Here is a 10,765-nt window from a genome sequence, read left to right on the forward strand (position 1 = left end):
TACAAGGTGATATAGTAAGTTCCATGCAAACTTAGCTTTTCTCCTATTAACTTCACTTGGATCCAAATCTTGATCTATACAATTATTTTATATAACCAATCAATACTGAACACTTTTCATACTATACAATGATCTGAATCAATCTATATGAACTCATCTTTTATACCCTAAAATTTTATATTTTATTCTAAACTCGAAATAGTTATAACTTTTGATTCCTAGCTTGAATAAAAATTTGATTTCACATACATTCATTAGGGACCCTTTACTTCTTATTCCTACCAAAACTTTATTATAGTTTTGCATTTTATTCAATTTGGTCCCAAATGTACGAAATTAACAATTAAGCTTTACAATTCAATCCTTTTCTTAAACTAAGCTTAATATCTAACAAGTTCACACCAATTTCATCTAATTCTCAAATATATAAAAATTACTAAAAAAATACTTGAACTTGCTTACTTATTAGTGGGTCGAATGTTTAGCTTCCAAAGATTAGTTTTGCCCATTTCTTTCTATTGTGTTTTGGTCATGAAGGAAGAAGAAGATGAAAGCTTTTTCTCTTTTGTTCCACTTATTATGATATTTATATGTTAATTAATGTTTAATTATCTTAATATTCCTTAAGTAATTAACATAGTCAAACTTCAATTAGTGGAGATGGCCATCATCTGCCACTAACTATCTCTAAATATTAGTTTAATTACCATTTTAGGACCTTTGGTTAATTACTATTTTAATCCCCAATCCTTTTGTAAATTAAAAATCTATAGTGACTGGACTTTACAATTTAGTCTCTAAGCCTTAATGAACTAGTAATTCGAGAAAATTAGCAAATTAATCTTTAATGTATTTTTATATAATCTTCGTAAATATTTATTTTTAATATTCACGAACTCAGATTATGGAAATGGGGTTCCAAAAAAGCACTGTTCGATACTACTGAAAATCATACTATTATAGCCAACCTTATGTGATGTATCTTTTGCAAGCATCTCGAGAGGTCAAGCAACCATGACCTTAAGGGCGGTTGCATGTGGAGAACCTCTACAGTTTCTACTGGTAGACTTATGGTACCAAAACAAAAGGACAAGAGAAAGGGAGGAAGAAAAAGAAACTCCACTATGCTTTTAAGAGAATAGAAAAAGCCTCCACCAGGGAAGAGGAGGCAACAGAGACATTTGGTCATTCTTAAAGTTTAAATTTCTCTCTTTAGCGATCGACTTCTAAAAATGAAAGAAGAAAGAAAAACTTATTCACACATTTGAAACTCGGACAGGGGCTTTCTAATTGTGTTAGTTTATTAGGATTAAATTAAATTATTAGCCTAATAAAAAATTGAATGATTATTTAATTTGAATTTAGATCGGACCTGGCCGCCTATTGTAAAAAAATCTAGCCTATGCCTAAAGGCAAGCAATGTGGGCTACCCGACCTATGAATAGGTTTACTTGTGAATCATCAAAGGTAATTGATATAAGAGAAGTAGATTAAAAGCAGATTTGTTCAAATGTTAGGCTACCCACCTAAGCTTGAAGGCTTGCTCGAAATATGAGAGGCTTTGGAAAAAAGTATAAGGCCTAAAAAATAAGTTTGCACAAAAAATTAAGCCTTTTTAGAATGTTGGTTTAGCTTGGGATCTAACATTCAGAGCCTGAGCCCGATCAAATTTTGTACTTTTGTAATATATTATTTTATCTGTATATATTATATAATTTATATCACATAAAAATAAATGTAAACATTAAAAAATAGGGAATAACTTACATTAGGATGATCTTAAAAACAAAATTTTTTAGGCACCAATAACATTTTCCACATCAGCAAATTTTAAAGACATGAAATTATTATTATACACTCATCTATAGAGAAATTATTTTATAGAACCTTCCCACCAGATTGTTCATGGTCCATTTCTAATTATTTAATGCCATTTCAACAATTTTTTTCATGTCATTGACACATAATTTTGATAAAATATTTTTATCTTGAACCTTAAACCCTAAACCTTGAATTTAGAATCTTGAATCATGAACCCAAAACCTCAAACCTCAAACCCTAAACATGAACCCCAAACCCGTAACCCAAAATTGTTAAACCATGAACCCAAACCCTGAACCTCAAACTCGTAACTCGTAACTCTAAACTATTGAACCTTAAACCCCAAACCCAACCCTTGAACTTTAAATCTCGAACCTCAAGGTTTGAGGTTCAAGGTTTAAGGTTCAATGTTCGAATTCAAGGTTTAGGGTTTGAGGTTTAAGATAAAATAATTACCAAAATTATGTGTCAGTGGCAATGAAAAGTTGCACAATATTACTATTTTTTAAATTATTATACACTCATCTATATCTAATATCTTCTCCAACTTAATTTAACTTTAATTAAATTACTTCAAATAATTAATTTTTTTAATTATAAACAAACATCTTTTATTCTTTTACAAATTTAATCATTTCGTTTTTTTCATAAGTTAATATTTTTTATTCTGCGCAATCAATTTTTTTCTTAAAAAAATAGTAATATTGTGCAGTGTTTCAATATCATTGACACATATTTTGGTAATTATTTTATCCTGAACCCCAAACCTTAAATTTAAACACTGAACCTTAAACCTTGAACCCCGAAACTTGAGGTTCGAGGTTTGGGTTCGAGATTTAAGGTTTACGGGTGGGGTTTTAGTTTTAGGTTTAAGGTCTAATAGTTTGGAGTTATGGGTTATGAGTTTGGGATTCAAGGTTCGGGTTCATGATTTAAAGGTTCGGGGCTACATGTGTGGGGTTCATGTTTAGGGTTTGAGTTTTTGATTTCAGGGTTCAAGATTCTAAAATCAGGGTTTATGTTTGAGGTTCAAGATAAAAAAATTTATCAAAATAATGTGTTAATGACATGAAAAAATTGTTGAAATATCATTAAATAATTGAAAATTGACAGTAAACAATATGGTGGGAAGGTTCCATAAAATAATTTCTCTATGGATGAGTGTATAATAATAATTTCATGTCTTTAAAATTTGATGATGTGGCAAAATGTTATTGATGCCTAAAAACTTTTGTTTTTATGATCATCCTAATTTAAGCTATTCCATTATAATTAAGTTAGATTAAAAATAAGATTGAATACATTACAAGAATTGGTTTTTATTGCTAACTTAATGACTTGGGAGGTTAGGGCTCAGACTTATCAATAGAGTTGTCCATGGGTCAGGTCAGGCCGAGTTCAGACCAAACCCTAACAAAATTTTAGGTCCGATTGATAGGCCTAGGCCTGACCTGAAAAATGAGCCTAAATTTTTACCTAAGTTCGGCCCGGATAAAAAAGCTTAAACCTAGAACTGACCCACTCGTATTAATTTTTCTAATTTTTATTTTTTTATATAAGAAAATTTTAAAAACATATAATACACCAAATATATTAAAAATTAAAATAAATATTTCCCAAAAAATTGCAAATAAATTTAAAAAAGTCTTTATATTTAAATAACACTAAGATAAATGTAACTTAACAAGTAAATACCTCTAAAATAATAGCAAAATTAACAATAAAACAAATGTTATACAATATCCAAATATTAAGAACAAAATAGTAGCAACATAATAGTGATATGATAGCCAAACAATGGTAAAAAGTGGGAAAACAACAACAAAACATGGAAAAACAACAACAAAACAACATGGTTTCTTTTATTGCAAATTCGAGCCGGGCCAATCACGGGAGAAAAAAACCTTACTCAAAGCCCAAGCTCATTTTCTAAACAGGCCTTATCTTTTTCAAGCCCATTTTTCAGGCCATTATTTTTGCCCAAACCCTCTCATTTTTCAAGTAGGCCTTTGGGTCGTTAATGAGTTTGCTAGTCTACTCAACCATGTTTGATTGGAATTTAGATAAATAATTTTACTATGAATTTATTTAGTTTGAATTAGAGGTCTATGATCAGACTAGGTCGAGACTTGGTCTTAAAAAATTTTCAAGCTTGGGCCTGTTTTCGATCCAACTCGACCCACCCAAGAAACTTTTTTTACTATTAAAGGTTGATAAAATATAAAATATATATTTTAATTGATATTTTATATATTTTTATATTTAAATTTAAATTTAAAAAAATATTTATTATTATTCAAATTGAATTCAAGCCGATCGAACTGGTCCGAGGTGAAAAATACTTGTCCAAGCTCAGCCCAAGTCGAGTTGCACGAGCTACACAACCGATGGAAAATTTAATTCAAATTAAATATAAAAATAAATTTAATTTTTAGAATATTAATATAAATATATTTTTAATATTTGATTAATATATGAATAGTAAAATGATTCAAGATTGAGATAGACCAAATTTAGACATCAACTTAAAAAATCATTTTAGATCTAAGCATTGCTCAACTCAACCCACGGACAAATCTAGCTTTTTTTGTTCAACACCTATGAACGAGTCTGGTTAAAACTTGAAACTATAAAATAAAGATGCCCATGAATAAGGTTCAAGTCAAGCATGATATAATATCAAATATAGTTGCTTAAGCCTTGCTTAATTCAAATTATGAGCTTCAAATTTTATCTAAGATTAAGACTTTATTTGTTGTTAGTATCGTAAACACAAAACTTTATCCTTTGAAATTTCCATTCTTATAAGGGTTAATATCAACTGGTATTTGAATTTAGCTTCAATGTTCGATTTGGTATCTAAACCAAAACATTATGTGACTAAATTACTTAATGTTTGAAACATATGCTCTTGTAAAAATAATAATACTAAATTGGGAAAAGAAAATGTTTAAATACCAAATTGATGATTAAAACGGAGCTAAAGTGCTTAACTAGGACTAAGGTACAAAAGTTAAAATTAAATGCTAAAATGAGACTCCAAATTTTAAAACACAAAATTAAATATTAAAGTTAAAATTAAATGCTAAAATGAGACTCCAAATTTTAAAACACAAAACACGAACTTAGCCTTTCTATGTAAATATCAAAATGATTTCTATTGCTGAATTTTCTTTTCCATTTGGGCTTTTATTTTCTGGTCAAAAATCCCAAAAGACGGAGAAGCAATACTTGAATTGAACTGCAATAATATTTCTAACACGTCAATAGTCCACAAACTGCCCTGCTTGCTCTATCCAATAGAGATTTCCTCATAGTTCCTAAATCCAATGTCTTAGAAGTTGCCATTTCGTCTACCCCATAAAAATGAAAACATACTTTCATTGCACATCACATCGCATCTTGGTTTCAGTCAGCCGATAAGAGATATAGGAAACATGTTTGAGAAACAACATTATCACTACAATGCCCCTGCTATTTACCCCAACTCTCTGTTTTTCTTAAAATATGAAAGTCTATGTTACCCAAACTTTTTATTTTCCTCAAAATATAACCTACCATTTCTATTTGCATCTGACACATTCAGACATGAGTGCGTCATAATTCTTTCAATATATGAAAGAACAATATATACCCGAGCTCATCCACTAGTCCAGAAAGTGCAGGACAATCAGTAATAGCTCAAATTAGCGTAAAAGAAGAAAAGGCGAAAGGGACACATCAAGAATGCAATTCATTAACGCTGAACATAAATGTAACTGTGCTAGTCAATGGCATCATGCATTCACTAATTCAGTTAAAAATAGCATTTTGTTTTTCTAAAAATTAATTCACTATCGCATTGCATATTCATGAATTTGTTCCTAAATTTAAAAATCATAATTCCAATGAAATCAGAATATTTCGATGCATCTGTAAATGAGTTGAAAATCGTCAAGTTGTGTCATCCTTGAATTATCCAAACAAAAAGAACGCCAAAAATGAGAATGAAATTCATAAATTCCATTGAAATCACCATTAAAAAAAACAATTGACACCAAATCATAAGCCAAAGTATACACGAATTGATTCGCAATTAACCTAGAAACATACTTCACATATATACAACAGAAAAAAAAAAAAAAGTAGAGAAACATGAGAAACAAACCCTAGAAGACAAGACAATCAAATGTTGAGCTTGCCGGCGGTGGGGCGGTTCGCGGCGGCTGGGTCTGGTTGGGATTGGGGTTCATCGTGGACCACGGGCTTGATGAACATGAGAAGGCGGTCCTTGGCTTCCTCTTCGTCATCGAAATCGGTGGTGCTGAGGTTTATACAGGAGCACCGCTCCAATGAAGCAAAAAAAGCAGAGGCCATGCTGGCGCCCACCCAGGTAGCCATACGATCTAGCTTGTCGCATGATATGAAGCTGCAGCTGTTATCCATCGCCTAATTTGATCAAATAGTTATAGAAACAGATATGTATATATATTGATTAGTGAAGAATGTACTGATAAGACTTTTTTTTCTTCTTATTTGCCTCAGTGGTTCTTTTCCTTGGCGGTTAAGCGTCTGAAGAGAGAAGGAGCGGCGCACTGGGGGCCGGGCCATTGTTCTCTTTCCAATTTATCTGCTACATTTTTACTTATCCAATGATTTTGGGCCCTAGGTATTATTTCTTTTCTTACAACCTGTTGTAGTTTACTGTTACGTACTCACGGAGCAGGGCTACTTGGTTCTGGTTTTGACTTTTGACAATCTATTGCTCGCTTTAACTATACAGCTCAAACAGTGTCAATATGAGCATTTGGAATTTTGGATATTTTCGAACCATCCCAGTTGCAAAAAGAACTATATGTGTGCAATAAAATGAAAACCCCTGTCTGTCGGATGCAGTTGTTTTCTAGAATGAGATAGAGCGGGTGAGCTTTGGCTTGGCAATCTTTTTATCTTCTTCAAGAGAGATGATGGGGAGATTGGCTGGGTTCTCAATCAACATCTTAGCGACCAAGTAGCCAGAGATGCTCCATGTTTGATATTTCCTTGCTTGCTTCCCAACATAACGCCCGGTCTTGCCATCATAGTACTCAGGCCACCCGTCTTTGGAAAGGCGTTGTTCAATCAGCTCTATGGCTCGTTTTGCAATTTGAGGCCTTCCAGTCTTGATACACGCTGCTGTGAGTAGCCATATCAGAACTGCATGGACAAAGTTCAATACACCAGGTCAAGGAACTTTACAAATAAATCATTTTCAAGGAAACCAAATGTTCATATTCATTTCATTCTTGAGCATTCTAAATTCGTTGGATGCAATCTATTAACACTGTTGGGCCTAAGATTAAGAAAGGCGGAAAACCACCAAAGCCTCGGCTAAACACCTTGCCTAAGGGACGAGGACGACACCGGTACCTCTCCCAGATGCAAGAAGGACAATCCCTCGTCTAATACAAAGAAGGTTCGACACCCTACTAAGTCTAATCATAAGATTATGCTGGTTAATCCTCGAAGGCTGCAGGATCTCGAGCTTGCCTGTTGTGCACTGGAAATATAAATGATCCAGCTAAAAGCAATATCATATGATGCGACAAGGCAACTTATATCATTGAACTATGCAAATAACTTACTATGGAACTATAAGTACGTGACAAATACCTGGCCATGATCCACCATTGTGGTAACTCCACCGTGTGTTCTTTGGATCAAACCCAGTGACAGTTCTCCATTCATGACCCTCCAAAGCTGGATAAACTATCTTCAAAGGCATCTCTCCTATTAAGTCCTCCCAGCGCTCCTCAATCAAATCCATAATTGCTGTTGCTTGTGCAGGTGTAGCTAGTGAACTCAAGATTGCAATGCAGTTTCCAACCAAAAACCAGCGGAAATCCATTCGAGCTGGGCTGACATTACCAATCAGATATCCCCCACGTAAGGGCATAAAATCGAACACCCAATCAGGAATAGACTCTGGGATGACATTAAATTTGTTGACAGCAGTGTGGGAATACTCCTCAGTTTTGTAGCGATATATGTTGTTTAACTGTGTGAAATCAAGCCAGTAGTATTTTTGGATGTGAAAACTGAGAGCTCTGATGCGCTTATCGATACGCTCAATTAGTTCCTTGCCATCTCGCTCTGGTTTTAGCATCTGCCTAGAAGACCTCAGTGCAAAATAGAAGAGTGCTTGAATCTCAATGGGGTACCCATAAATTCCCTGCCCAAAAAGGAAGCACATTAAATTCCACTAATTAAACTTAATTCAGAGCAATGAGGGTAAAAAGAAGACAAAGAGCAGGACCGACCGACCAAATATCAAAACAACTCAAGGCATTGCAGCAGGGGCGGCACCAGGGGGAAGGCAAGGGCCTTGGCCCCCTTGGTTTGGTAAAATTTCCCTTTAAGGCTCTTAAAATTTGTAAAGTTATAACTAATAAAATGGTAAATTTTGTGTATTGGCCCCAAAAGAATTTACAATTCAATTCCAGCTCCCCAATATAAAATTTCCAGCTTTGCCCCGTAGTGAATAAAATGAGTTCAAACAATGATATATGAACTACATTACATTACTCATTCACAAAAACAAGCAAGAATTTAGGGGGAAAACCATTTTACCGTCTGCTACTAGACTAGGACCAGAACAAAATCATGCAGAGACTGATCACAGGATCTAAGGGTAACTTGAACAACGAAAATAGAAGAAGATTCGAAGTGGCTTAGATTGGCAAATACGCTTAACACTTGGAGCAGTTGTGACAATAACCAGTCTAATTCCCGATCTTGTTTTCAAACAAGTACTTCTATATAAAGTTGAAGGAAACTTCTATAATAACTAGAAGACTCACCATCCTCCTATCAATCATGCTACACCCATCTGCACACAGAAGTGTAGGAAAAGTGTCAAAACCATCTGAAAGGCAAAGGTTAAGTATCAGCTTCATTCCTCTCTGCACCTCAGGTAGTTCTGAAAGCGTATAATCATGCGTGCATTTGGTATACGACCTTAGCAATATGATCCACCAGAACCCAGAGTCAACAGGTGCAACTCTTCCTATTGCACTACCACCGAAATCTGCAACCAAGGTTTCCTTCTGCCTATGCGAATCGTAAAGAACTTTAAAACTTGCAGGCATGACACCTTCCCCAAGTGTAAAATTGTCAATTCTTTTCTCCCAACCTTGAAGGTGGAGAGTCTTTAACAGAAAGTTCTTTACTATCTCTGGATCGCCACCAGCATTGGCAGGTCTCATTAGACAGGCTAAGCCACTGGGAACGAAGTCTCTTATGAAAACCTGCAATATAAGAATGGGCCAAGAATATTGACTGAGTTCAATAGGGCACCCCTGCAATAAGGCTTTTAACTTCATTGAAATCATAACATTATGGGCTAGCTATCAAACTCAGAAAAACAGCAGCACTATGAATTTGATCAAGCAATCATGCATGTTTTTAGTCTGTGGCTATGTAACAATGACGTACGGTAATTCCTCTCAAAGGCATCTACAAAGATCGTTAATCTTCACCTGTATGGAAAACTCTCGTCCTCGTTTGTTTTAAAATAAAAATTGAAGACGTAACGACTTATGCCACTCACAATATAATATAATAATTAATTAGTTCCTCCGGCATTACCACGAAATGTGCAGATATATGAAGGGCAAGTCAAGAAGTGTACATTAGACCACATATTTGCCAGGTGAAGACGAAAAGATCACAGAACTAAAAGGCACAAGAACTTTCATAGCAAATCAAATAACAGGAACCGAAGTTATATAAGTAAAAGAATAAGACGAAGAATTAGATATAGATATAGATGATTATCATGGATGGAAAATAAGCGTAAGAAATAGATATAGATGATTATCATGCATGTAAAACAGGAATTTCCTTAACACCATTCACAAAAACAGAAAATGCCTCAAAATGCTATAGCGAAAGCGAATAGCAGTAAGCAAAATTCTGAAGATAAAATGGATTCTAACAAGCATGGATTTGAAGGCTAAAGAAAGACCGTTGAGAAAACACCTAAGACAAATGAAGCTTCATTGCAAAATAGCCAAACAAAAGAAAATGATAATATAACAAAACAAGGGAGATATCTGGATTTGAAAAATCAAAAGAAAACAAAAACGAAGACAAAGAACTAAACATAATATACCTGATTGTAATTCAAAGCCTCGGCGATAGGATCCATAGCAGCGAGCGTACCGACTGCCTTGCCTTTGTAATATACGTAAGATTTTTGTAGTCCCTCCCACGCTTCTTCCAACATCGCACCGTTTTCTGTACTCCCTAGAGGACTATCGACGGATCTGACCGCAGGCAATAAACTATCGAGTTCCAAGTTCTCGAGACTCGAACCTACGCTAGGAGACGGCTTCAGTGACATCTGCGCCACGTTTGCATTATTGGATTTGGATATGTTCTCGTTGCTCTGCACTCTCAACGTCTTCATCGGCTTATCAAGTTTGTCAGTCGATTCATTTTCTTCCTCCAATTTGGATGACTCTTCTTTTCCGACTGTGTCTTGAAATATCTCTGTTGATATTTTTGGACTCTCTCGCTGGTTTGATTCTAGAGAAGTCTTTCCATTATCCCTCCATTTTACATTTTCAGTTTGCGAAGCTTCCTCAGGAGATTCAAGAGCTTCTTCCTCTTCATTTTGTGAACACAGGGATTTCTCGGTAATTTTAGACTTCTCAAACATGATAAAATCAAAAGATTTCTCACTCGCGTCGTCAGCTCCTTTCTCCGTGGTAGTCTCCGAAGGTTGTTCTTCGATAGGCGTCACGGTGCACTCTCCTTCGTGTTTAAGAACGATAAAAAAGTCAGCCGATTTCACCTCTTTTTCCGATGAATCTCCAAGTTCTTTCTCACTATCTCCGACTGAAAGAGTAAAATAAAGCGCAGGAACCGCCTCTGCTTCCTTTACATCTTCTAAAAGATCACACGGAGCTCTCAAAGTTGACAT

The 10,765-nt window shown here is 34.7% G+C and overlaps 1 protein-coding gene across 1 annotated transcript; it reads right to left on the reverse strand.

The window, feature by feature from the left end:
* Positions 1-6,241: 6,241 nt before the first annotated feature.
* Positions 6,242-10,765, reverse strand: LOC105791529 (probable alkaline/neutral invertase F). Its single transcript, XM_052634852.1, has 4 exons — positions 9,953-10,765; positions 8,640-9,086; positions 7,453-8,011; positions 6,242-6,996 (listed from the first exon to the last, which is right to left on the reverse strand). Exons 1-4 carry the CDS (start codon positions 10,763-10,765, stop codon positions 6,704-6,706), a joined length of 2,112 nt encoding a protein of 703 aa, XP_052490812.1. The 3' UTR covers positions 6,242-6,703.

The sequence above is a fragment of the Gossypium raimondii genome, chromosome 8, assembly GCF_025698545.1.
Source record: "Gossypium raimondii isolate GPD5lz chromosome 8, ASM2569854v1, whole genome shotgun sequence".
Lineage (NCBI taxonomy): Eukaryota > Viridiplantae > Streptophyta > Magnoliopsida > Malvales > Malvaceae > Gossypium > Gossypium raimondii.

Bases quoted from the DNA above. Each gene is read 5' to 3' on its own strand.
- LOC105791529 (XM_052634852.1), bottom strand. From the start codon at position 10,765: ATGTCAACTTTGAGAGCTCCGTGTGATCTTTTAGAAGATGTAAAGGAA. The intron at 9,087-9,952 runs GTATATTATGTT...CTTATATTGCAG, and splicing joins AGGCTTTGAATTACAATCAG to GTTTTCATAAGAGACTTCGT. The intron at 8,012-8,639 runs GTGAGTCTTCTA...CTTTTTGGGCAG, and splicing joins GCATGATTGATAGGAGGATG to GGAATTTATGGGTACCCCAT.